We start from the raw sequence: 27,970 nt of genomic DNA, 5'->3' as shown, positions 1-27,970 counted from the left end.
TCTAGGGGAGGAGCCGCTGCTTGGCAGACTTTCTGAGGGGCAGGGTTTGGAGAGGGAAGAGGGAGCTGAGACAGAACTTCCCAGTTACATTAACTACCTACTTCCTGCCTCAAGTCCCACCCCTAGCTGAGAGCCAAGTATTCAAAGACATGAGCCTAAAAGACATTTCACATTCAAGTTATGCAGGGCTACTTTGAGTTATTGATTATTTATTGATATGTGGGTTTGTTTTCCCCGTCTCCATATGCTCCCTTACATGGTACTGTCTAATTTGTTCATTACCTTTTCCTGTTTAGTGGCTGGTGCATGATGGGTTCTTTGAGGTTTTTTTGATTGACTTAGTGAATAAAAGATAAACCTAGGTGGTTAATACTTGAGACCCCAGGGTAAACTAGAAGCAAGAACATTGATGCCCATCATTTTAGGAAGGAAGCTGGCCAAACACTCCAGGATTTCAAGACTGACTTCCCAGAATTGCTATGGAAAGACATCCTTCTCTTTTGAAGACTTGGGGAGGGGTAAGGAGCTATGGAGCCCTGTGATGGAGAAAAGGGCATATTGTTGTACTTTGCTCAGTTTTGGTGAGGACTAAGGGTGAAGTGTCATGGAGAGGCCCAACAGTGCAGAGGCCTTAGAAGTATTCTGTGGTCGTTACTGGCATGTCTTGAGGTTATCTGATGACTGACAGCTGCAGACACCAGAAGTGGACCTGAGTAAGTGACCTTGGTGACCTTGGTACAGAGATCCTTTATTCTGCTCTAAAAAGGGTTTCCTTAACTCTAAAGAGCTATTCTGATCCATCCTGGGGAAATTGTCCAATCCGAAGTGCTTGAGTATTCTTTTTATTTTTGTTTTATCTTTTAAGATTTATTTATGTATATTAGTGCTCTATCAGCATGTATACCTGCATGCCAGAAGAGGGCATCAGATCTCATTACAGATGGTTGTGAGCCACCACGTGGTTGCTGGGAATTGAACTCAGAACCTCTGGAAGAGCAACCAGTGCTCTTAACCACTGAGCCATCTCCCCAGCCCTATTTTGTTCTATTTTTAAAATTACATTTATTTATTTATTTATTTATTTATTTATTTATTTATTTATTTATTTATTTATTTGTATGGGTGGGTACACAGGTAGGGTGGTCAGAGGACAACATGCAGGAATCAGTTTTTTCTTTCCACCGTGTGGGTTTTGGAGATTGAACTTACATCTTCAAGCTTGAATAACAAATACTTTACCTACTAAAGCATCAAGATAACCCCAAGCTTGACTATTCTATTTTTTTTTGAGATTTTATTTACTTTTACTTTATGTGTATGAGTGTTTGCCTGAACGTATGTCTTTGAAACTTGTGTGTACAGTGATTGATATCAAATCCCCGTGGTTCTGAGCCTCCACGTGGGTGCTGGGAAATGAACCCTGGTCCTCTGGAAGAGCAGCCAGTGCTCTTAACCACTGAGCCATCTCTCTAGCTCCAGACTTGACTATTCTTGAGTTGATCATTTGGACTGTTTTGATCCAGGTTGTTTTGAGATCTGTGGAGCAGGAAGAGCCTACATGCAGACCTTTAAATGAGACGGTTCAGAGCCGAGCAAAACGAGAGAGAGTTGAAATTCTCTCTCCAAGCCCCAAGTCAGGACATTGGGGTGCCTCCTTAGCCATTGTGCACACAGTGCTTTTGTTTTTGGGTTTATTCTAAGCAGCCTGCCCTAAACAGAGCACATAGACACATGTCCATGCTGCTTAGCAAGGATTTCATCGTTTTTGCTGTTACACGATCACAGATCCTCATGAGCGATATTGCTATGAGACTTCTGATGAGGAACAAGGCCAGATGTGGTGGCCTGCTCCTTTAACCCCAGCACTCGGGGGCCCAGGCGGCTCAGTCTCTATGAGTTATAGGACAGCCTGAGCGACACAGTGAGACCTTGTCTCAGGGAATAAAAACAGCAAGACTCAAACGAGGAAGGCAGGGAAGGCTAGGATTTTGCTCAGTTTGGCTTGAGTGGAAGAACCTAACTAACAGCATCCCCTTCTATCTGGACAAGGGCTGTGGGCTGAAAATGAGAGTTTCTCATTGCCTGGCTTTCTTTTTGACATGACAGCACATCGTTAACATCTGCAAAGTTCATGCCTGAGAACTATGTGATCAAGTTACCCTCTCCCCAAAACCACACACACACATACACACAGAGAAATCTATAGTGATTTTAGTAATTTTATAGTTTGTTAGGACTGCTTTTCTTCCTTTCTTTTTTAAAATATAGTAGGTTGCTGGGGGCTGTAGAGTTGGCTCCATGGTTAAGAGCATGTCCCATTCTCTTAGAGGTCTCAAGTTCGGTCCCCAGGACCCTTGTCAAGCTGCTCTCAATCACCTGCAACTCTAGCTACACTTTCTGGTTCCCTTGGACGCTATGCTCATGTGCACAGATTCTCTCTCACACACATATTCAAATAGTTAAAAATAGTACAGTCTTTAAAAATGTAGTAGTTGTCCCTATTCTTTTGTGCATTATCGTATGGAGGGATCATACATGTGTCATGGCACCAGTGTGAATTCAGGTCAGAAGACAGTTTTGTGGAGTTAGATGTCTTTTCCCACCTCTCCAAGGGTTCCAGGGTTGGTACTCAAGTTGTCAGGTTTGGCAGAAAGCGCCTTTACCCACTGAGCCATCTGGCCAGCCTACACTCTGCTAACTTCTAATTGCCTTAGATAGGCTTTGAAAAAGGCATCTGTAAGAAAGACATATTGCTGGTTGTGATGTTCTGATCCTAAATTCCAGCTATCTGAATTGATGACTTTTATTTTAAAGTCCCTAAAGGTAGTTGACACACGTACTGGTTCAGCCGATTCCACAGCTGACAGAGCAGATTCCTGACTGTGGTACTGATGGAAGCATCTAGATTCTTTGCCAGTTGGGTTGTGATGGCTGGAGTCAGTGTCTGCCCATTTGATTTGTTCGGACTGAAGCGAGGGTTTGGAGGAGGCTGGGGAAGTAGGAGACGGGGGTGGGGGGTGAGGGAAGCGAGCATGCGCACAAGAGGCTGGAAAGGGAAATGCTCTTATAGGCGGCTCAGATTTGTATCGAGCTATTGTCTTAGGCACATCCTGCTGCTCAAGAGCTTTGCTCAGGAATGGGTGGGTGGGTGGCCAGCACCTTCACTGCAAGACAGTGAATTTGGGTGTGTGCCTCCGGGGTCTGAGTGAGGTTGGCATTTACCATCTTTGTATGGGTTCCAGGAAAACACATTGTGTTAGAATCGGCTCCAGGATGCTCTGGTGCTCAGTTCTGGCAGAGTACCTGCTTATTTATAGCCTTGTCCAAAGTTGCTGGGGTTCCCCTCCTTTGGCTTTTGAATTATTAATATTTAAAGATTCCACTTGATGTAAATTGGGAGGAGATGAAGAGATGGCCAGTGGTTATTAACATTTGCTGCTCTTGCAGAGGACCTGGGGTCAGTTCCCAGCACCCACAGGAAGGCTCAAAACATCCTGTAACTCCAGTTCCCAGGGATTTGATGCCTTCTTTTGACCTCCGTAGGCTCCTGCATAAGTGTACATACATACACTCAGGCACACACACATACACATAAAATAAACAAGAATTTTGAAACTTAGGAAGGGTTCGATTGTTTCCATTGGGGACTTGTGTGCTTCATGTTGACTTCAGAACTCTTCTTTTTCAGTCATCTGAGGGGGTTAAAAATGTGAAGTTCAGATAAATGTTGGCTTGAAGCCAAGCGTAGTGGTGTACACCCTTAATCCCAGACCTTGGGAGGCTGAGGCAAGTGTGTCTCTGTGAGCTTGAGGAGAACCTGGTCTACATAGTGAGTTCCAGGCCAGCCTGGTCTATAGAGTGAGTTCCAGGCCGGCCAGGGCTGCAGAGAGAGACCTTGTCTCAAATGAACGAGCAAAAAGATAAAGCTTGGGTTGGAGCTATGCTGAAGTCCACTTTGGTTGGACACTTTGTTTTGGGATTTTATTTTTATTTCATGTATGTACGTATGTATGTATGTATGTATGTATGTATGTATGTATGTATGTATGTGCTGGGGATTGAACTTGGGGCCTTGCGTATGGTAGGCAAGCATTCTACCACTAGGCTTTATTTCCAGTCCTTAGTTTGATACCTTGAAAAATATCATTTATTTGACACATGAGGCTTAGAAAGACCAGATGGCTGGAATCCATTAATTTCATGTACTATTAAGGTTTTAGAGGGGCAGATGGAGTGGTCAGCCTTTCATTTTTCCAGTATGTATGTACATTTTTGTCCAGTGAAGCACTGAAAGTTAATTAAATCAGGGAGTCATAAAACAGATACATGCTTCTTCAAATGTTTTATTCTCACTCAAAACATTTGGCTTGTCCTAATGTTATAATGAATTTTTAAAGATTTATTTTTTATTTATTTATGTGTATGTATGTGTCTGTGTATGCACATATGTGTGCACATACCTGCAGAGATGAGAAGAGGGTGTTGGATGCCCTGCAGCTGGAGTTGTAAGCAGTTGTGAGCCACTATGTGGGTGCTGGGAACTGATCTTGGGTCCTCTGAAAGAGCAGCCAGTGCCCCTAACTGCTGAGCCATCATTCCAGCCTCTCCTGATTTTTTTTTTTTGGAGACAGGATTGGAGACACTGTGTAGCAGCTCTGGCTGTCCTAGAACTCACTCTGTAGACCAGGCTGGCCTCAAACTCACAGAGATCTGCCTGCCTCTCTCTGCCACCCAAGTGCTGGGATTAAAGGCGTGCGCTACCACCTCCTGGCTTCTCTCCTGATATTTTTAATGTAGAGTTAAGGCCTTTTCTTTTTTCCCTCACTCCTCCGAGAGGCAGGCCTGATGTTTTTCCTGTGTGAACTGTGTGCACATTGTGTTGTCTTGTGTTCTAGTCTCTTTAACATGAAGCAGAACTCTAGCTACTTAGGAAGCAACCTGACCGAAGTTCTCCTTTACCCTTCTGTTTTCCCTCTGGTTCATATCCAGTCCCCTCCCTCCTGCTGGCTTGTCTCATGACCAGGGCCTGAGCAGAGCAGCTTGAGGGAGAGGCTCTTGGTCTTGAAGCTCGTGAAGGAGAGCAGATGGCATCATGGTGGCCAAGAAGCAGAGGAGACTGGTATCCAGGAAATCCAGGAAGGGGCTGGGGTGAGTTACAGCTCTAAGGCCCCCGCCCCAGTGACTTCTTCCTCCAGCTGGTCCCTCATCCCCTTCTTATCACCTCCCAATGGTGCCATTATAGTAGGACTCCATTAAAGGATGACTGGTTCTATTGATGAGCTCAGAGGCCCCAGGATCCAATCACTTCCCAAAGCCTGTTAGCTGGCAGCCATGGCCCCAGTTCATAAACCTGTGGGTACATTTCATATTTAAACCCTAATGAATTCTTCATTTGGTAGCACTTTTAAAATTTATTTAATGTATGAGTCCTGCATGTATATGTGTGCACCGTGTGCATGTCTGGTGCCCCTGCATGTATGTGTGTGCACCGTGTGCATGTCTGGTGCCCCTGCATGTATGTGTGTGCACCGTGTGCATGTCTGGTGCCCCTGCATGTATATGTGTGCACTGTGTGCATGTCTGGTGCCCCTGCATGTATGTGTGTGCACCATGTGCATGTCTGGTGCCCCTGCATGTGTGTGTGTGTACCGTGTGCATGTCTGGTGCCCCTGCATGTATGTGTGTGCACCATGTGCATGTCTGGTGCCCCTGCATGTATGTGTGTGCACCGTGTGCATGTCTGGTGCCCCTGCATGTGTGTGTGTGCACTGTGTGCATGTCTGGTGCCCGAGAAGGACAGAAGAGAGCATCAAATCCTTCAGAACTGGTGGTTCAGATGTTGTGAGCCGCCATGTGTTGCTGGGAATTGAACCTGGGTCTTCTGGACAAGCAGCCAGTGCTCTTAACCACTGAGCCATCTCTCCAGCCCTGGGATATTTTTTTTAAATACAGATTTTATGTAGATTCTTTTCAAATCATTCATTCACTTTCACTTTTGTGGAAATAACAGTCCTGTTCCATTCACATTCTTTTCCAGTGGTTAATATCTTTTCAAATACTAATTGTGTGTGTGTGTGTGTGTGTGTGTGTGTGTGTGTGTGTGTGTCTGTGTGTCTGTGTGTGTAAGTCCAGGGACAGCCTGTGAGAGTCTGCTCTCTCCTTTTACCATGCGGGCTCTGGGGATCATTTGAACCCAAGTCCTCAGGCTTGGTGGCAAATGTCTTCACCCGCTGAGCCGTCCTCTCAGCCTCTGTATCTTCTCTGTTTATACTTCCCATTGATTAGTATATGGAGGAATTCATTCAATGATATCATTATCATTCACATGTATGACTGCTGTAGATAAATGTGGGCCCCTGAACAGCAGACTTTGGCTAACCAAGTGCCTCTGTGGGGACAGCAAAAGCAAGGGACCTCCCAGAGAAGACCCTCCCCATAGTGAGCACATAGCATGCCACATGGATTCAGTCTTTCACCAAGAAACTGAAGGGCATTGGTTGATCTAATAAGTTGGGTAAGAGGGTGTTGGTTAAGAAAGTTGTTATTAAACTGTTATTGCTATGTTTTCATAAAAGAAAGGAAGTTTTAGCACTCCAAGTCTCAAAATAAAGGGGGCTATGGATGCTGCATAGTTAGCTAGGCGCTTGCCTTGTAACTATGAGGACCTGAGTTTGAACCCCAGAACCCACTCAGAAAGCCAAGTTCAGTGGCATGTGCTTACTATGTTTCTGCTGGGGAGGCAGAGTCAGGCAGACTGATCTCTGAAGCTCCCTGGCCAGCCAGCCTTAGCCTACTTGGCAAGTTCCAGGCTAGTGAGAGACCTTGTCTCAAAAGAAAAAGGTAGATGGGCTGGGGAGAGGGCCCAGTAGTTAAAGAGCTTGTCTGTGCATATGTAATGAGGACTAGAGTTTGGATCCCCAGAAACACACATTAATACTAGGTGGATGTGGCAGCTGGCTTCTGATTTCCATTCAGAGGGTGGAGACAGGGGCTCCCCAGAACAAGCTGACTAATAGACAAACCATATTGGTGAGCTCTGGGTTTGACTGAGAGACCCTGCCTTAATGAACAAGGTGAATAATGGTTGAGAATGATTCCTAATGCCAGACTCGGGCTTCCACCTACACATTAACCCACACCCATACACGTACACCCACACACACATGCAAAAACATGCACACAGCACACACACATTAAAGTTGGGAAACAAGGTAGATGGAGCCTGGAGAAATGGCATCCAAGGTCAACCTGCCCACAGGTTCCCAAGAAACAAGAGTAGTACTTTTACGTCAACATCTGTTTTTGCTGTATTTGCATAATTTCCCACACATTCATTGCTACTCTGTGAAGGACTGGTCCTTACACATGATTGAGGGATTGGCAGCCATTAATCTGGTTCTCACCAGTCCCTGGATGTGGCTTCTCTTCTCTGTGTCCCAGCTTGTGGTGTGTGGACTAACTTCCCCCTGAGAGCCTGAAACAGAGAGTATCCTTTTTGTCTGAATGCTAAGGATGTCACTCATGTAGACCCCATGATCCATCGGTTGTTAAAAGGGCCTTTCAATCTGTCAATCTCCTCTTGGTTCATCAATGTCCCTTCTCCAACACACAAATTTCCTTGTGACCTCATCCTCACATGTCCCTTTCTGATGTGATGGTTTGCCATTCTTGCTTCATGGAAGGGTGACTTGCTAGGGCCTTGGAGCTAAGGTCGGGGAGAGCAGGCTCTGGGACATCAGACATGTGGAAGAGACAACGGGAACCCCGTGGGGCAGAAACTGCAGAGCGGAGCCAATTTTCTTCAGTATGACAAGTCTTAGCATCAACAATCTGGCCTGTAGGAGGTTTGGTGTCTCCTTCTTCCCCCCTCCCTCTTCACCCACCTATGTTCTGTACCCCAAACCCAGATACCTGTAATCCCTTCATCAACATCATCATCATCATCATCATCATCTGCTAGCAGTGTGTGTGTGTGTGTGTGTGTGTGTGTGTGTGTGTGTGTGTGTATGCAGTGTGTGGATGGGTTCTCGTGTGGGTGTATGTGGAGGCCAGAGGTCACCCTTAGCTGCTCTTCCTCAGGCATATTCCACATTGTTTTGGAGAAGCCTTTCACTGGTCTAGAACTTGCCAATCAGGTGAGATTGTTTGGCTAGTGAGCCCCAGGGATCTGCTTGTTTCTGCTTTCTCGGTGCTGGGATTATGAGCATATGCCACCACACAAGGGATTTAATTCAGGCTTTACGTAAATTACAGAGTAAGACACCCACATGCCTGCATCCTGCTGGAGAATGGGACATTATCAGTTCCAATGTTGACACCCACTCACATGCTTATCTTCCACGCAGGAATGTGCTTGTGTAAGGAAACCTGAGGATCCCTGCACCAGCCGCCTTGCCTCATGTAAATTAGCACAGTCACCAGAGGACTCTGCATTAGGTGACCTATTGCGATGAATTGGTGGGTCTCGGTAGCGCTTCTCATTCTCTTAGTATTTGTTGTCAATGAATCCCTGAGCCAACGACTAGTCGTGCTTGAGCGTTATTTCAGGAACTGGTTATTGGCTAGCCCCTTGGCAAACAGTCACATCTTCTTTCATTGCTGGTGTTTCCCAAAAGAATGTTACCTTCTCTTTAGGAAGCTGAGGGTCTGCCCCCTCCCCTTCCCCACCGTGTGTGTGTGTGTGTGTGTGTGTGTGTGTGTGTGTGTGTGTGTATGTGTGTGTGTGTGTGTGTGCGCGCGCGCGCACGCAAGAGTGCTCAAGCTCTTTTGTGTGGAAGACCGAGGTCAATGTCTTCCTCAGTTGCACTCCATCTTATTTTTTAAGGCAGAGTCTCTCACTGAACCTGGATCTCACTGTTTCAGCAAGACTACCTGGACATCAAGCCCCAGGGATCCTCCTGTCTCCACTTCCCCAGTGCTAGGGTTACGGGTGCATGTCACCATGCTTGGCTGGCATAGGTGCTGGGGATCTGAACTCGGGTCCTCATGACCTGCAAGCACTACACCAGCCGGGCCATCTCTCCAACCCCCTATTCCGAAGGGTTTCTGAGACAAAGAGGCAGTAGGTGGCAGTGCTGGTGTGAGCCGGTGCCGACTGCCTCGCTGCTCATTGGAGGGAGCTGCAAAGTTCATACGATGCACTCATTCTGAGAGGCCACACAGCTCGGCTTACTAATAAGAAGTCACAAAAGCAGAAGGAGGGAGCTCCCAGAGCCCTGGTGTCCGTTCATAGAAATGCCCCACTGTCTGGACCGGGTCGCGTGAACCAGTGTCAAGGCAGAGAAGTATTTAATCATCAGCTGCCGTAAGACGTGAGCACAGGGGAAGGAAAGTGGAGGAGACTCCACCACGCCACAGAGGTGGTGTCTATGAAATCTGATGTCTGGCTTGATTTTCTGTAAAAGGGTGGGTAAGGAGTTCCCTTTTTTTCCTGGGCAATATCTTCCAAGACCCCGTAGATGCATGTAATGGTGGATAGCACAGAACCACAGCAAAAGGCGACTCAAAGAAATTCTGTCTTAAAAAAACCAAGAAAATAAAAGGTTTCAATTTTTGGCTATTTAATATCTAAGTACAATATCAACTAGGGAGATAAATAGAAAAATTAAAGAAAGACCTCCCCCCAAAACAAATAACCAAACAAAACAAGAAAATGGGAAAAAATGATTCCCCCAGAATTCAGGAGGCAGTGATTACACAGGAATGTGGATATACTAGATTCTGAGGCAGGACTCCCTTCTTCCAGTTTTCCGTGCTTAGACAATTTGGAAAGCATGAAATGATACTTATGCAAATTTAAGCCACCTTACTCTGACCACCCCTTCCCTAAGCAGCAAATACAAATTATAAGCCACATTATTAGTTCACTCTTTGTTGTAAAGAGCACTCCGCTCCCAGCCTCGTCTGTTCCCATCTTAGGAGAAACAACTAAGAACGTGAAACCACCCTTTAAACTGTAACCCTCTTGCTGGGAACCTTGGTTTGGCCTCAATAGCACGATGGTTTTCAGTGCGGTCAGGGTGAAGCTTAATTCTGAAGAGCCCTTCAGAGTCACCCCTGTCCATTTCGCTTTCCGGCGGATGTCCCCAGCAAGCACAAATGCCGTAATGCCGAGAGCCATACCTAGTCAGGCATAACTGCAGCTCCAGCTTCCGCTGCTTCAAAAATAAAAGAAGTACTTTATTTTTAATCGTATTTGTGTGTATGTGTGAGTGGGTATGTGTGTGCCAGTGCAAATGCCCATGGAGGCCCGAAGAGAGTGTTCTAGCTTCCGGAGCTGGACTCAGACAGTAGTGACCCACCTGACATGGGTGTTGAAAATCAAACCTGGATTCTCTGGAAGATCTTGATGTGCTCTTAACAGCTGAGTCATTTCTCCAACCCCATAGATTTATTTCCTGGGGACATAGTCTCACTGTGTAGTCCTGACTAACTTGTAACTTTCTTTGCAGAGACCAGGTTGGCCCCGAACTAGCAGGAGTAATTCTCCTGCGTCTGCCTCCCGAGTGCTGGGATTATACACAGTGCACGACTGTGCCTGGCCCTAAAATACTTAGTTTGAATCAACAGTGCCATGGGTGACTCTTCCTTTTCGTTTTCCAAATGGCATAGATTATATTAATGATAACGGCTCCTTCTATTCCAACAGCCCCCTGTATCCTCTATGAGCCAGTAACAAAGCGTGTTGCTAGCCTGTTGCCATGCTTGAATCAGATAGAGGCCTCGACTTCTTCCTCGGTCCTGTCATAGCCATTTACTCCATTTAACCTGTCCCCTTTTGCCACCTGCCTTCAATGTCACACTTGCCTGTGACCCTATTCTGCAGCTAGCCTGTCCCCTCACCAGGAAACACTCCTGTTGACACAGCTATACCAGGGAGAAGGAGAGCTGGCCACTCCTGTGCCATTTGACCCAAAGCAGAAGAGGACCACTTCCCCAGTTACTCGAAGTATGTCTTGAGTGGTGTGAGGCCAACAGAGTGAAATACGCCCTCAGAAGCAGCCCGGACTCACTGAAAAGGGGCAGCTGCAGACCTGTCGGGATTTTTTTTTTAAAAAATGTGGCTGCAGGAACAGCTACAGCATTTTCAGGTTCAAGTAGGAACACTCAATGAGTTCCTTGCATAAAAATTACCGAGGCTTTCAAGAGGGTCACTGCTGAACCTTAAAATGAGCCCAGGCCCTGTAAAATAGAGGCAGGTTCCTGTATGCTTGCACAGATGACACACCCATGAAGCCAGCCTTGTGGAGCAGGCCTTCGGTCTTACCTCCCACACGGTGGTAGGCTGCTCAGGCCCTAAGTCCTCTTTGGTCCCTTCATTGCTGCCTTGGCTATACTTCCTGAGTCCTAATCCTCTGCCTCAAACCAACCTCTTCCCTGGCAGCTGGACCATCTGTTTCCATCAGGGAAACGTCTATTCCGAGCCAGAGGGTAAGGTCCACCTTCACAGCCCCGTTGAGCTGCTCCATTTATGGGGTCAGACCGGCGCATTCCTAAGACCGCTCATTAATGACCCAAGCCCTGTTATTCAGTCCTAACTGTTACCACATGTGGGACACCAACAGCCCAGGCTGGGCTGAATGGTAAAGAGTCCATTTATCTTTCGGTTTCTGCTCATTACAGATTTAAAAACACTGAGACTCAGCCTCACCCAGGATTACCACAGGGGCATCTGTTGCTTTGAAATGGCTCACCCTTGGCTCCTAGCACTTCCCCAAATCTCCACTTTCTCCCTTTTCTTCTTCCTCTATTTGAGACAAGGTCTCACTATGTAGCCCTGATTGCCCTGGAGCTTGCTGTATAGACTAGTCTGGTATGGAACTCAGAGATCTTCCTGCTCTATCTACCAAGTGCTGGCATTAAAGCTTTATGACACCACACTCAGAAGCCCCTCTACCATTCTTTTTTTTATTTTTATTTTTTATTTTTTTGAGATAGGGTTTCTCTGTAGTTTGGGTGCCTGTCCTGGATCTTGCTCTGTGGACCAGGCTGGCCTTGAACTCACAGAGATCCGCCTGCCTCTTTCTCCCAAGTGCTGGGACTAAAGGCGTGTGCCACCACCACCTGTCCCCTCTCTCATTCTTCTTCTTCTTTTTTTTTTTTTTAGGTTTTCTGAGACAGGGTTTCTCTGTGTAGCTTTGCGCCTTTCCTGGACCTCTCTCTGTAGGCCAGGCTGGCCTCGAACTCACAAAGATCCGCCTGGCTCTGTCTCCCGAGTGCTGGGATTAAAGGCGTGCACCACCACCCCTCTCCCATTCTTGATCATTGGGGCTGGGTGAAGTGTGAAGGAGGCACAAAACTCAGGCTTAAGCCATGCTATCTATTGGCCACAGTAATTGGTTCAGTGATGGGCATGTGACTGTTTCAGCTTCTACAGTGATTGGCTCATGGGTAAGCAAGCATGTGACCATTTCAGTCTCCAATGAGGCTCAGGTCGCAGTTGAATCTAGTTGCTGTGAAGTTAAGATATAGGAGCTTTTGATAATCATATGACTTTATGAGAAACCACCCACCTGTGAATCAAAGCAAACCATAGCACAGCATCAGGAGAGGGGGAAGGGTCAGGCAGTGGCGGTGCACGCCTTGAGTTCGAGGCCAGCCTGGTCTACAGACTGAGTTTCAGGACAGCCAGGGCTACACAGAGAAACCCTGTCTCGAAAAACAAAACAAAACAAAACAAAAAAGAAAAGAAAAGGAAGGAGGGGGAGGAGAGAGGGAAGTGGAAGTGGAAGGGGGAGGTGAGAGGGAGAGGAGAAGGGAGGAGAGGAGAGAGGGAGGGAGAGAGGGAGAGCGAGAGAGCGGCAAGCTAGCATGAAGCTGATGGATTATTTTCTTGCGTAAGTCAGTCTGAGCTGGTTCCTCATGGGCAAGCAGAAGGAGTCCTGCCCTCAAGAGTTCCTCCTGGATAGCCAGTAATAATGGCTGTGCTGCTCCCACTCAGGGAGATGATGGATGTGGGTGTGCTCTGCAGATCGTTGTAAGGCTGTCTGAGTGGCGTGACCAAGAGCGGACAGTCAGCTAAGCCGAGGCAGAACAAAAGCCTGGGCTTACTCTCATCTTACATGTATTCTTTCTTTTTGCCAGTGAGCTGCAGGGGAGGGCGTGGTGATGGAGGATGGTGCTCTGGCCAGTGGTGGACCTGATGGGGTGGCTGAGCCAGGGAGTGGTCAGAGCAGGTGATGAGGAAGACAGGCAGGCAGCGCTGGAGACCTGGTGGATAAGGTGTGGTGCTCAGGGATTCCACCCTGTGGTTTCTTGTGAGTTTGTGGTGCTGGACCATGCTGTTTGAAAGAGACCCAATGCAGGGCCTAGAGGATGGGATCCTGGGGTTCACATGGGCTCAGCCTCCATTGTTCCCCAGCTTCTCTTCATGGGCTGAACTGTCATCTTGAAGATCCAGGGCCCTGGCATCTTTTAGTTTGGTTGGAACTTTTCAGCTCAGATGTTTGGGGATTCAGGGAGAGGTGCCTACTTCATTTTAGCATGCTGAATTCTAGCTTAGCAAGCTTGGGCCATAGATCTTCATTCCAGGAACATCTTGGATGCCTGCTGAGAACTTTTTCTTTCTTGATATATGAGCTTGAAGGGATCTTTGATTTGGGGAACCCAGAGTCATTCTGACCTTCAGGGGTGAGAGCTTATCCTGGATCTGTGGGGTTTCCCGTCTGTGTGCTGTGTGTGTGTGTGTGTGTGTGTGTGTGTGTGTGTGTGTGTGTGTATGTGTGCGCGTGCACGCGCGTGCGCACACGCATGCATATCACAGCGCACCTGCGGATGTACAAGTACAATTTTCAGGAATCAGTTCTCTCTTTCTGTCATGCATGTCCTAGAGCTGAATGCTGATCATCACACTTGGAGGCAAGTTCCTTTACCCAGTGGGCCATCTTGCCAGCCCAGGCCTACGGTTTTATAGCCTCTGGAATCAGTCATTTGGTCGGGCCCTAGAGCTAGGCAGCTTCAGAGAGCAGCACGCATTTGACCTTCCCCAAGAACTAATGTATGAGACTCCAGGCCTTGACCTTTAAGGAGTCTTCACAGGAACCCGGGTCCATGTATCACATGGGCTGAAGCCATGTGGCCCGAGTCACCTCTCTGAGCCATTTTATGTCCTGCAAACCTGCTGGCCTCAGCTTCCTGGGGGTGGAAGGTGGCTCTTGACCCTGCACATTTGTTTGTTGAATCAATTTTCAAAACCCCCAACCAGAAAAGACAAATACTCGGGGGCATCTGGAGCAAGGGTCATGGTGGGTATGAGGAAAGGGCCTCACCAGCTCTTCTTTTTCTCTTTTATGGTTCCCGAGCCCTGGGTCCCAAGACCTTGACACTGGCACTGGCTGAAATGGAGGCAGAAAAGTGAGGTGACAGGTCTGGGTATGGCTGACCGAGGTTTCTGAAAGGAAGTGTTTCTTCTTCCCATTTTCCCCCTCTGGCCACCAGGCCGTATCCAGGGCATTCTCTGGCTCTAAGGTAAATGGTTCCTGAGAGGATGATGGGAAATGTAGATGTGGGAAGACTGGACTGACTGTTTGATTTAAGTCACTCTCAGACACAGCGGATGGAAGAGGTCAGGTAGGGAGGAGGCCAAAGGGGTCACAGGGGCCATAGATTGAGGCCAGCGTCATATAGGGGACACAGTGGCTACACCTTATCATCCTGGCAGCTTTACACTCTGAATCCTGCATGCTCCTTTCCCTTAGCAAACAATCTCTTGATTATAATATGGCTTGGCATTGCAGGAATATACAGCTTGGTATTACAGGGCAATTCAGGAATCATGGTCTGGGTAACACAAACCTGCCCAGAGAGACAGAGCAAAGCTAACTCTACAGAGGTCATGGAGATGGCGCAGTGGGCAGAGAGCTTGCCTAACAAGTATCAAAACCTGAGTTCGAATCCCGAGACCTACTCATGTGAATCTGGACACAGTAGCACACCGCTGAATCTCAGTGCTCCTACAGGGGGAGTGGAGCACCCCCACTCCTGCTGTATTTAGACTTAGACATCTTAGTGTCTGTAAAATGACATCAAGTAGGGTGACTAGATTTTATGAGTTCACAGATATAAATGCTTGGGGCAGTCCCCCAAGCTGCAGAAGGGCTTGCCATGTAAGTGTCCGCCATAATTATTAGAGTTTCTACAATACCAGCTGTGGCCTTCAGTGTGTTACTCGATTTTCCCATCTGGTCTCCATCTTCCTAGCTATAATACGGCATTAATAATGACAGCTACTCAAAAGGTTTGCAGTAAGAAAGGGTCATAGTGTATATTTAAAAAAAAAATGTGATGGGGCTGGAGAGATGGCTCAGTGGTTATGAACACTGGCTGCTCTTCCAGAGGACCCAGGTTCAATTCCCAGTACCCACGTGGCAGCTCACAACTGTCTGTAACTCCAGTTCCAGGGGACTCTGACACATTCCCACCAAATGCACATGAAGTAAATTTAAATAAATTATTAAAAAATGTGAACTGTAAATTGCTTCACAGATGAGCCATGTGTTTTAAAAATCACTTTTATTCATAATTATGAGTTCTGCTAGGTTCCCCTAGACTATCATGTAGAGATGATGTGAACACTTCTCGGTTCAAAATTGAACAAACTAGTAAAGGGGAACTCCACCCCACGAGAAGGAGGAGGAACACATGTCCCAAGATATGCCCCTGCCTCAGGAGGAGAGGAGTTCAGTGGCTTTGCATCACTCATACTGATACCGATTTGCAGCCCAGCTTCATTCCCTTGCAGAGGTTTTGTGACTTCTCAGAGTGAGTGTGGGGATCCCTGGGAGAGGCAGGGCTCACTAGTCCTCACTGTCCCCTGGGCACTTCTCTGATCCAATAGATCTGCTTATCTAAAACCCCCTGAGTTGCTAGGGTGTGGCATGGGTGCAAAATTTAAACAGAGGGACAAAGAAGAAGAGGAAGTGAAAGGGTTTGCTTTTAAAAGGCCCTCGACAGTTGGGTGTGGTGGCAGGCACACACCTGTCCTCCCAGTTCTTGAGAAGCTGAGGCAGGAGGGTAGTGAAGCCCACCTAGGACTACCTAGGGAGACCCTGTCTCTGAAACAACAAAAATCCCCAGTCCCAAAACAGAACCAGAAAACTCTGAGAACACGCTCATTATCACTAGTCTATCGTTTATGAGAGAGGTGTGTATACATGTATGTATGCTTGCATATTTGTGTGTGTGTGTGTGTGTGTGTGTGTGTGTGTGTATGCGTGCAAATGGTGACCTGGTTTCAGACACCTAAAAACATACCAGTGGCATTTGGTAAAGCCCAAATTGTTAAATAATACCCTTATGATCCTACGTAAATCCATGTACCAATAACTAGACAATCACGTAAGAGAGGAGTGCATGGGGTTGGTTTCAGGAAGTAGGAAGTATTGACTGGGAGATTTCCGGCTCAACAGCTGGCTGATTTGACTTTACCTTGTGAGGCCTCACTGCCTCCAGGAGCCTGCTGAGGTCTGGGCAGGTGCTGATGGGTGAGGTCACTTAGAGGTCAAGATTCCAGGTCTGTTGTTTGCTGCACTTGAGCTAGAAGATTTTTCTGGTTGGTGGATGGGAGGATGACCTAGCACTGGTCTCTGCTGGGGAACAGCGTCCCTCAGCACTCCACAAATTAACAAAGGCGCTGTGATCTCTACAGTCACCTGCATCCCCAGGGACTTGTGTCTCTTACTTGAGAGGGTGAGGAAGGAAGCAAGCAGCATGTTGGGATAAATTTAGTGCCTCTGCAAGTATCTGGCGCAACACTTGCCCGGCCTGGCACGCACCTCTGCCTGTTTACATTCAGCTCAACCGGAATCCAGCATGGCAGCGATTTTCCAAATCTCCCTGACTCTCCTTCTCTGAGGAGCTTACCTTTAATTTGGACTCCCCGGGGCCTTTTATGGAAAAGTCTGAGATCTCCCAGGTTCTCGGAGTGCAAATCACCATGCACGCACATACACATGCATATATACCATGTAGACACAGATGCATGCCTAGAGACATGCACAAACACACAGGTATACATACATAAGCACAGTCTTGAAAATGGAGGAAGTCACAGCCTTTTCCTCAGACCAGCTCACAAGAGAAAACTTGTCCCAAGCTAGTGAGTCTCAGATGCTTCCTCACAAATACCCAGGGGACTTCAAATTAAAGGGGGTGAATTCTCAAAGGATGAATGTTGGGCATTGGGAAAGCCACTAATGCTGGACCAAATCACCATCATTTCCTGTTAAAATTATCCCAAGGAACAAGCCAGCGCCTCTCCCCAAGCCAGCTGCCTGCCCTGGGAACTGGGCAGGGCCAGTTCCTCAGCCCAGGGAGTCCCAGATGGCTCCAAATTGCCAGTGATGTAACCTGTGCTTCCTTTATTTATCCAGCGCCTGCAGAGCGCATGAGAGAGGAAATCAAATGGAAACATTATACAGCCAGCAGCTAGCTTTCCCTGGCTTTCTAGCTTATTCTTGAGTTGAGGTAAAAAATCTGGGAAGAGCTGGAGCTGTTCCCTCCAGTTAAAAGTGGTTTCTCTTCACCCACAGAGCATACATTTTCCTGTGGATTTGGGTCCTTTGACCACAGCATCATGTTCCATTTACAGTGTTTAGTTGACAAAAATGCCTTTGAGGGATGAAGGATTTGTCGAGGAAAACAGAACACTGGGTACCATCTTCCACTGGTTTATTTGTCTTTGCCTAATAATTTGGGGTGGGGGTGGTTGCAGGAAAGAACACCCCTACTTTATGCAGCTTTCCCTGCGACCTGTGGGTGAAGGCTCCGTGCAGGGGAAGGCTGGCTGGGATTCTGTCTGTCTTAGGTGCTGACTAACTTAGAGAGTCTCCTGCCTTGGCCTTCCAGGTGTTAGGTTTACAGATGCTTTGTTGGTGGGGAACCTGGAGCTCTCTGATTTGGCTAGACTCTGTGGCCGGTAGGTCCTAAGCATTCTCCTGGGGCTGCATTCCCAGAGATGAGATTACAGGCACGCACTGCTGTGTCTGGATTGTACACAGATGCTGGGACTCAAAGTCAGGTCCTCACCTTCATGGCAGAAGTCTCCCAGCCCTGTGGTCACGTCTTACAGGTCACAAGCTTATTGATGGGAGTGGGAGGGATGGGGGGCGGGGCTATTTTCTATGTGTCCTCTGTAGTGCCCCAAAGTGTAGATCCTTATACCTTGGAATGCTCAATATATGTTTGATGAATGAATAGATGAGATATGTGGGTTACTATGGGATGTAACTATCACAAAGCGAGAGCAGTGACAGATGGAAGTGCAAGAGAGGACAGGGTGTGGCTGAGAGTCCCTGGTCCCCTTTCCCATCCACCTGAGGAGGTGCCACAGCAGACGCAGACATGACACCCTTTGCCCTTGTTTCTCTGCTCATTTCATTCAATAAAGACCAAGCCTGGGACAGATGAATGAACAGCCATGTCTTTCCGCCCTCCTTGTTTTTCTGAGATGCTGGGAGGAGTCTAGCTTCCGCTTAGTAATTAATTGCTTGACCCTCTTGGGACAAGCCTAGCCTGAGTAAGCACTTGAGCTGAAGTCCCTGTGCCCTGCCTCACTGACATCTGGGCCCAAAGCTCCACCCTTCCCATGCCTGGCACTCAAGGTCAGGCCTGGAACCAAGGCTCCATCAATTCCAGAGCTGCTTCTGAGGCCCTCCCTGCCATCATTGCCCTGGATGGCTCTCGGCATCGACCTGGTTGCAAAGCAGGACCCAAAGTTCTTCGAGAAAAGTCCAACACCATTGTCCACATGCTTTAAATAATTTAGCTGCATCAAATATTCAGATTTGTGAGAACAATAGCAACTCTATTTAAAAACCCCAAGCGTTTGATGGGTGAACTGAGTGCCTCCCAGCAGTTCCCAGCACCAGGCTCACACTTTACATGTCTCTTAAGAGTGGCAAGTGCTCCTCTGGGCCAGGCTGCCACTCACAGCGCTGACTGAAGATCAAGTGGAAACTCCAGTCCCAGAAGTGAAATTTCGTGGGGTGCAGTATGTCTCACGCCCCACCTCTCTGAGAAAAGAGACATTCCCATGAGGAAGCTGGGACTGGATGCTGGTACGGAGGTCATATTTTCTGCATCGGTGGTTCATGTGAGCTATTCCTACGGGATTGTACTGTGGAGTGGTGTGTGTGTGTGTGTGTGTGTGTGTGTGTGTGTGTGTGTGTGTGCGCGCGTGCATTATGGAGGGCTTTCTGGGGAGCTGGTGAGGTTCTATTTCTTCATCTTGGAGCTGGTGCTCCTTGATAATCCATCTAGGAGCATACCTGAGATTCAGGATCTTTGCCATTTTCCTGTAAAAAGTTCATTTTTTAAAATCCTGACTAGTGCCAGGTGGTGGTGGTGCAGTACTTGGGAGTACTTTAATTCCAGCACTCAGGAGGCAGAGACAGGAGGATCTCTGTGAGTTTGAGGCCAACCTGGTCTACAGAGTGAGATCCAGGACAGGCACCAAAGCTACACAGAGAAATCCTGTCTTGAAAAACAAAACAAAAACAAAAACAAAAGTATCCTGACTAGGGGGTTGGAGAAATGGCTCATGGTGAAAAGCAGTGTTTGCTCTTCCAGAGGACCTGGGTTTGATTCAAAACCAAACCAAACCAACCAATCAAACTAACAGACAAAATCCCCTAAATGGGCAAATGGGCATGGTGTCACATGCCTAGAAAACCAGCACATGGATCATGAGTTCAAGGTCAGCCTCTGCTACTGTGAGGTTAGTGATAGAAGACACCACCCGCTGGTCTCCACACACATATGCTTAGGTACTTGAACATAATAGGGGCACATCACATACACATACATCAAATCCTAGTCACCAGTGTTGTATAGGAAATATGCCTCTTACGGCTAATGCATTCTAATGAACCAACAGGGATTTCTTGAACTCTAGAATAATGCAAGATTTAAAAGAACTCCACTGTGTCCATGCTCTGACGTTTTTGCAAAGGGTTTTGCAGGTGAATCCCTCCCCAAAAAGTCATGTGAAACAATAAAGTAGCTCTAAGAGGAGGTTGTCAGCACCATACAAGGAGAGACTTCCTTACACACACACACACACACACACACACACACACACACACACACACACACACACGTCACTGCATTGAGTACCACGGAGAATTCAAGGTTAACTCCTGTTGATGCGTTAGTGACTGCATTGAGAAGACCAGGCATTCACGGCTGTAAGGGGACACTTGTTTTCAGACAGAGTGAAACCTGTTAGAACAAAATCGCTCTTTCTCTGGTGATCAATAAAGCCCAAAGGAAGTGAAGGTTTTCGTGTGTAGATGAGAGAAGTGGGGAAGACCGCATCTGATCAATAATTTGAAAACCCTGACTTCTCAATCTTTTAAAGCTTTCAAAAACGAATATTTATATCTTTGTATCATGGTTTAAAATTAGAGCGACTCTTGGGCTAGAGAGACTGCTCAAGGGTTAGGAGCACTGGGGGCTCTTCCAGAGGACCCTGGTCCTGCTTCCAGTGCCCACGTGGTGGTTTGCGACTGTAATTCCAGTTCTGTGGGATCTGACGCCCTCTTCTGGTCTCTGCCAGCACTGCATGCACATGGCACATGGATTTGCATGTAGGCAAAACACCCATACCGGTAAAATAAAGATGAATAAGTCTTTTTTAAATTTTAGAGAGACCTATATATTTATTATGTTTAGTCACCAAGCTATTTTGTCATTGGTCTGTTGGTAAGGTCCCTTGTTTCCACGTGCTTTACAGTGGACTACATTCACAGCATCTGAGAACACAGTCCTTATTCTGGTTTACATCAGACTGAGGGTTCTAAAACTCCCAGACTTTTCTCTGGACCCTAAATGTTCAGAGATCTGGAGGGAAAAGGTTTCTCAAACCTGTATACCTGCGCCACTCACTAGTGGGTTTTCTATTATTTGGATCAGCCAGCAGGGCACAAAGGCATGCGTCTGAAACTTAGATGCCCATGTTTACTCCCCTAGGATCTTGTTAAAATGCAGAATCACTAAGCAGGTCTGAGATGCTACTTCTTAACTGGCTCCCAGGTAACACTCACATTGCTGGCCCCTGGGACCACACTTGTTGAGAGGTTCTACAGGGGTACAGCGAACAGGAGACTCAACTTGGACTCACAATCCTTGGCTTTTAGCCACTTTGCTTCTCTGTACTTATTTTAAAACAGAGAAGGACAAATCGGGTTATTTCAAGGCTTGCATTTATAGACCTCTTGGGGGGGGGCATCTGTTTTGAGTACAGCAATTTGTCTGCAATTTGAACACCAATCTCTCTGTCTCTGTCTCTCTCTGTCTCTCTCTGTCTCTGTCTCTCTGTCTCTCTCTGTTTCTGTCTCTCTCTCTCTCTCTCTCTCTCTCTCTCTCTCTCTCTCTCTCTCTCACACACACACACACACACACACACACACACACACACACACACATACAGGCTCACTACATAACCAAGACTGACCTGGAACTCCCCTATGTGGCCCAAGTTGGCCTTGAACTCATGATTCCCGTGCATCATCTGCCTTCTGCAAGTACTGAGATCACAGGCATGCACTTCCACACCCAGCTACAGATCACTGCTATGGATGTTTCAGCCAGGTGGATCACTGCTCCCGGGTTATACCGAGCTGGAGCTTGACAGACACAGCTGGAGAAATGCAGCCTCCCACAAGACTCAGGGAAAGCTCCGACACTTGTGCATAGGATTTCAAATGGCAGAAGAAAGAGAAAAGGAGGTGGGTGTATGGGGAGGAGAGGGTTAACTGAATGAATGAATGCAATACCCCGTAATTTGGGCCTCGGGAGGCGGCCCCTCCCCCAGCGTGCACTCTCTTTTCAACATCAAACAAGATCACACAGAAAGACTTTGCCCAGGATCACAGATACTCGCTAGTGTCTCCTTTAAGTCCCAAAGCAAAAGTCAGGGGAACAGAGAGAACTTCCGGCGTTGATGTGGGCACCCCGGGGGAGAGTTTTACCTTATGTAGGACATGCTCGCTGAAGTGAGGGCCAGCTCCGCCCTGGTAGGAGTCGGGTCTCTGCAGATCCATGTCCATCTCAGAGCCAACTGCTCCCAGCTCTCCCAGGGCTCTGCGTCAGCGCTCCCAGCAGCTCGGCCCGGGGCTCTGCGGGGCGCGGCAGGCTCAGTCCCTCCAAGCACCACAGGGGCACCGCCGCAGCAGCACTGGACAGCTCCTAAGGCGGCCTAGGCGGTACCGACTAGATATCGATTTCCTCCCCTAGATCCCAAAGGTTCAGAGTTCAGCAGGAGAATTGCCGTTGTGCACCGGGGACCAGAGTTCTGAGATACTCGCAGCCCGGGATAATCTGTCTTGTGACTCCAAGATGCTGAGAGCGACGCAAGATTTTGAGGCTAGCTGAGGTATATGTGCGCATTGCATTCGGGAGGATCAGCTGCACCGCTGCGTCCTCCCGGTGCTGCGGTCCAGAGTTCCGGGTTCCCCATCCTCAGTGACCCAGCATCTCCCTTAATGGCTCAACTCAGCTCTCCTCTGCTTTGGTGCTGGCGCCGCTTTTCTTTTGGTCCCTAGACAGTTCCCTTCAGGAGATAAATAATTGGTCCAAGTCTGAGGCTGGTAGAGGCTGATAGAAAGTGGGGGCTGAGGTCTTTGAAGAAGCTCAGCTGAGGAGAGGACACAGACCTACCCTCTCAATACATATGACTCCAAAGTTAAGAACAATTGGCCCAGGAGAGGCAGGATGGTAAGAGCACAGGATCCAGAATTCTGACCTCAACTTTGAAAGTTGTAGCATTGGGCCAGATACTTAATCTTTCCTAAAGGCGTGGGGAGCTTGCCGGAGTTCTAGCTCAGTGGTAGAGTGCTTGCTTAATGTGTGCAAGGCCCAGAGTTCTGATCCCCAGTATAGCAAAATAAATATAGAGAATGATTGTAATACCTACCTTACAGTGTTGTTATGAATATTTTTTAAAAAAGACTTATTTTGCTGGGTGTGGTGGCACATGCCTTTAATCTCAGCACTCAGAAGTCAGGGGTAGAGGTGGGCAGAGCTCTGTGAGTTCAAGGCCAGCCTGGTCTACATAGTGAGTTCCAGGCCAGTCAGGGCTACATGATGAGGTCATGTCTCAAAAACAAAATCCCTCTAAAATATTTATTTTAGTTTTACTTATGTGTATGTGTGTGCATCTGTGTAAGTATATGCACACATGGTGGAGGTGCCCACAGAAGTCAGAAGAGGGTGTATGATCCCCCAGACTTACAGGCAGTTGTGAGATGCTGGATGTGGGAATTGAACTCCAGTCCTCTGCAAGAGCAGCAAGCACTCTTAACTACTGAGCTCTCTCTCTCCAGCCTGGAGAGAAAGATTTAGTGAGTTAATTCACATGCCTGGAACAGTGCCCGGAATATACTCAGAGCTCAGTAAGTGCAGGTAACATACTCTCTGGATGAGGAGACAGAGCTCTCGTGGTGACTGTCTCTAAACACCTAGCAGATGTCCCTGCTAGGACATCTGATGGTTAGTGTTTCATTCCGTCTGATGATAAACCCTCAGGTGTTTGTCTGAGAAAATCTGAATAGATTCTAGGTTGACAAGCACCTGCATAAGCACTTAAAATACAGTGTTCTTCTCTCCTGCTTGCACACTTTCTGACGAGATGGTTGCCAGAACCATTTGTTCTAGTCCCTGGGTGAAGGGACTTTTTCCTTCCCTCAGCCTTTCAAGACCTTTTTGTCCTCGGGTGCCTTTTGAAAATGATACGAGTTGATGTAGGGTTTAAAAAATTATTCTGGGAGCATGGAGAGATGGCTCCGTGATTGAGAGTGTAAACCGCTCTTTTAGAGGGCTGGAGCTTGATGCCCAGCACCCATGTGGGGCAGCTCACAACTGCCTGTGACTGCTCCAGAGGGAAACTGATGCCCTCTTCTGGCTACCGTGGGCACTGCACTCATGTCCATACATACACATAATTAGAAATAACAAAAATATACCTTCTTTATATTTAAGAAAGAACATTTAAAACATATCCTATTCGATGTTTAAGATCCGTGGTTTGGTTTCTGTAATTACTTTTGGAACATTCTCAGCAACCAGGACTGCACAGATTTCTTCTGCCTTGTTTTTCTGTATTCTCCTGGCAGTCTAGCTACTACACGTATGCTACAGCTTTTGAAATTATCCAACAGTTCTTGATCTTCTATTGGTTTTCTTTTCTTCTGTGTTTTCACTGGGGGTGGGCAATGCCTTGCCCATTAGGCAACTGGGGCATCTGTGTTTTCATGTGGGAATTTTCAACTGATCTGTCTCCAAGTTCATCATTTCTTTCTTCAGGCATATCTAATCTACTGCCTAGCCCATTAAGGTCATTGCTGTGATACTTTTAGAAAATATTTATTTTAAGAATTTATGTATAGCTGGGTGGTGGTGGCGGCGGCGGCAAACGCCTTTAATCCCAGCACTCTGGAGGCAGAAGCAGGCAGATCTCTGAGAGTTCGAGGCCAGCCTGGTCTATAGAGCTAGTTCCAGGCAGCAAAGGCTATACAGAGAAACCTTGTCTTGAAAAATTAAAAAAAAAAAAAAGGAAAATAAAAAAGAAAAAAAAAGGCCTATGTGTCTATGTGTGTGCCTGCATTAAGTTATGTGAATTACATGCGTACAGGAGCCCATGAAGGCCTGAATGTATCAGATCTCACCTGGAAGTAAATTTACAGGTGGTTGTAAAGCCACCATGTGGGTGCTGGGAACCGAGCCAGGTCCTCTGCAAGAGCAGTCGGTGCTCTTAACCACTAAACCATCTCTCCAGCCCCTCTGTCGTACTTAACATTATTTCAGCTTACATCATCCACACGTTGTTGCATGTTGCTTACTTTATTAACAGTGACCCTGCATTCATTATCAAGTTATCTTAAATAGTCCAGAAACATTAAAACCCTCCCAGCATTTTTCCCTCCCACTTGACGCTGGGCTTCCTTAAGTCATTCGTGGAGAATGAGCCCGTGTCTCGCAACCCTTCCAGCTGCATCCACCGTTGCTTATTAGAGCCTTGCTAGTTCAGCGATGGTGGGCGAGTCCTCTGGTGCAGTCAGTGAGTGTGCATTGCTGGCGTGTGGCGGTCACACTCACGCCGGCCCACGTCTAGTCTCTGGGGCTTCCTCGACATCAGCAGTGAAGCTTCCCCACCAGCCTGTGGCTCTTGCTCCACGGGGGCAGATCTCAGCTGTGGCTTTTTGAGTTCACTGTCCTCTGCAGATTCCAGGGCAACAGTTTGCCCTGCAAACCCAGCTCCCTGATGGGCCAAGAAATGTTATTGATTTTCAGTTTGCCCGGCTTTTTCTCGATGCTCATCTAGGATTGACAATTTCCGGCGTTTTACCTGTCGGCGCTAAAACCCAAATTTAGAATTGAAGTATTATCTTTCTTGGGGGAAAAAACACCCTCAAATATTTGCAATCTTCAGTCTCTGCTTTTGGGTCTTTTTTGAAAAGTTTTAAAATGGAAACGCTAATTTTCAAAGACAAGCTATTCTTTAAATGGTTCTTTGGGTTGGCCTCCTTTTGGGGTTGAGGCAGCTCCTCCAGCAGCAAGCGCTGTTACCCACCCGAGGATTCATCATGCTGGCCCTACTTTGGTTCATTTTATTTGTGTTTTTGTTGTTTGATTTGGGTCTTTATTTTCCTTTTTAGACAAGGGTTTTCCGTGTAGCCTAGGCTGACCTCCCATTCATGATCCTCCTGCCTCAGCCTTTTGAGTGCTGAGACTGAGTGTGGTCTCACTGTTTTTGTTCATTTCATGTCACAGATCCACCTCCATTCTCTTTGCCCCTTTCTTCCTTGCTCCAAAATGCCCCGACCTGGGGAGGAAAGGGTTTGCTTTATCTTGCACTTCCATCACCAGGAGAAGTCGAGGCAGGAACCCTGAGGCAGGAACCCAAGCGGGGACCATGGAAGAGCAGTGTTTATTAGCCTGCTTCCCTTGGCTTGTTCCGTTACCTTTCTTATATATCTCAGGACCACCTGCCCAGGAGTGACAACACCCACAGTGGGTGGGGCCCTCTGACATCACTCAACAGTAAAGAAAATGCCCCAAGAGACTTGTCCTAGAGGCCAATTTGATGGAGACAGTTCCTCAGCTGAGACACCCTCTTCCCAGGTGTGGCTATCCGTCAGGATTCTCTAAAAGAACAGACCTGATAGAGTGAATATCTATTGGAAGGAGGTTTATTAGACTGGCTCACAGGCTGTTGTCCGGGTAGCCCAATGTTGACTGTCTCTCATCTAAGAGTTGAGAATCTATTGATTGCTCAGTCCAGGAGGCTGGATGTTGTTCTTTTTTAAAATTGTTGCTGCTTTTTAAGCCAAGGCTGCGAATCAGCAACTGCAACTCTTGACCTGAGGGAATTCTGTTCCCTCAGGCTCCGACTCTTTCAAAGCTACAAAGGGAACTTAACTAAATCTCTGTCCCTCTAAAGAACTCAAGACTCAAAGGTTAAGGTGGAATTCTCCTCAGAGAGGCTGAATGACAAGTAGCTCACCTCCTCTCCTTGTTTGAGTCCTCCCAAAAAGCCCTCATGCTTCTTCTCAATGCTCCTTAAAAACCCTTCTCCACTTGGCTCCTTCCTACCACTTCCTGTTAGCTAGTTGCTGACTCAGCCTCCTGACTGCAGGTGAATTTTATTTAATCAAACATCTTTGCATTATTAAACAAATGTTCCAGAGCATAAACAAAAGTAACACACCTTAAAATAATATTCTGCAACAGCTGAATGTCTCAGCAGTCCCAAGCCGGTGCTGAGGGCTCAGAGGATTTCTGGACAGCTGCTGGTCTTCAGTCTGCATTTGAATGCTGTTGGTTCTAACAGGAAAGGAACAAGGCAGTAATAGGATAGACAGATTTGCCCCCAAGAGTGAGGGCAAGCAGGTAAAAAGTGAAGCTTCCTTCTTCCACGTCCTTTTATCTGGCAGAAGTTGGCACCCTCATTTCGGGTGGGTGTTACTGCTTCAAATAAGCTGTTAAGAAAATTCCTCACAGGAGTGTCTCCCAAAGCTTGTGTTTTAGTTGATTCCAGATGCAGTCAAGCTAACAGCCAAGATCAAACATCACATAGGTTTGTGTCAAGTTGATGTAAACTATGACACAGGTTCTTCTCAAAGTTCCTTCCTCCAGTCCTTGACTTGGAAGTGAGTGCTGAGTCCTCTGTACTCAGTCCTTCTGAGTGTGTGTGTGTGTGTGTGTGTGTGTGTGTGTGTGTGTGTGTTTTCTGTACCTGTATCTGTTGCTGTGTGGGTTCACTATGGTGCACATATGGAGGCCAGAGGACAGATTTTTAGGAGCTGGTTCTCTTTCCACCATGTGGGTTTTGGGATCAAACGCAAGTTGTCGGGCTTGATGACACGCACCTTTACCCCATGAGCCACCTCGCTGTCTCCCCATTGTTGTTTTGTTAGTGATAGTTCACATTTCTGGAGCTTCCGAGGTGTAAGGTGAAACATTAGCACTCTAGCCTTTCTTGCATCTCACCCCTCCCATTTGCCCCCAACTTCTATCGATAGGCCTAATTATGGAAAGTCATTGGTTTTAGAATTATTTTATATTTGCAGAAGAATTGCAAAGATGTTACAGAGAGGTTTTAATGCTCCAAACCCTGTGTCCCTTATTATTAACACCTTAGGAGTGTTAATAATATTGTCACATTGTTGCTCATGTCATGACCTGGCACCATTACTGTCACATTGTCATTTGAATGTATTTAACTTTTACCCAATATCCTCATGCTATTCCAGCAGTCCACATTTATCCTTAAATTTTTCTAATTTATCTATTTTATGTGTATGAATGTTTTACTTCCATTTATGCATGTGTACCACTTGTGTGCCCAGTGCTCTCAGAGGTCAGAAGAGGGAGTTGGATCCCCTGGAACTAGAGTTATGAGTGATTATGTCGGTGCTGGGAACTGAACCCAGGACTTCTACAGGAGCAACAAGTCCTCTTAACCGCTGATCTA

The 27,970-nt window shown here is 47.1% G+C and overlaps 1 protein-coding gene across 1 annotated transcript in view; it reads right to left on the bottom strand.

Moving 5' to 3' along the window:
* Positions 1–22,040, bottom strand: part of Rab37 (RAB37, member RAS oncogene family) — a 59,391-nt gene extending 37,351 nt beyond the window's left edge. Inside the window, exon 1 of the mRNA XM_059272078.1 lies at positions 21,969–22,040. Within this exon, the coding sequence (XP_059128061.1) occupies positions 21,969–22,040 (72 nt within the window). The remainder of the gene's footprint in view (positions 1–21,968) is intronic.
* Positions 22,041–27,970: the final 5,930 nt, after the last annotated feature.

The sequence above is a fragment of the Peromyscus eremicus genome, chromosome 8a (genome assembly GCF_949786415.1).
Source record: "Peromyscus eremicus chromosome 8a, PerEre_H2_v1, whole genome shotgun sequence".
Lineage (NCBI taxonomy): Eukaryota > Metazoa > Chordata > Mammalia > Rodentia > Cricetidae > Peromyscus > Peromyscus eremicus.
The sequence above is the reverse complement of the archived record's forward strand: the minus strand, read 5'-3'. Positions and strand labels throughout refer to the sequence as shown.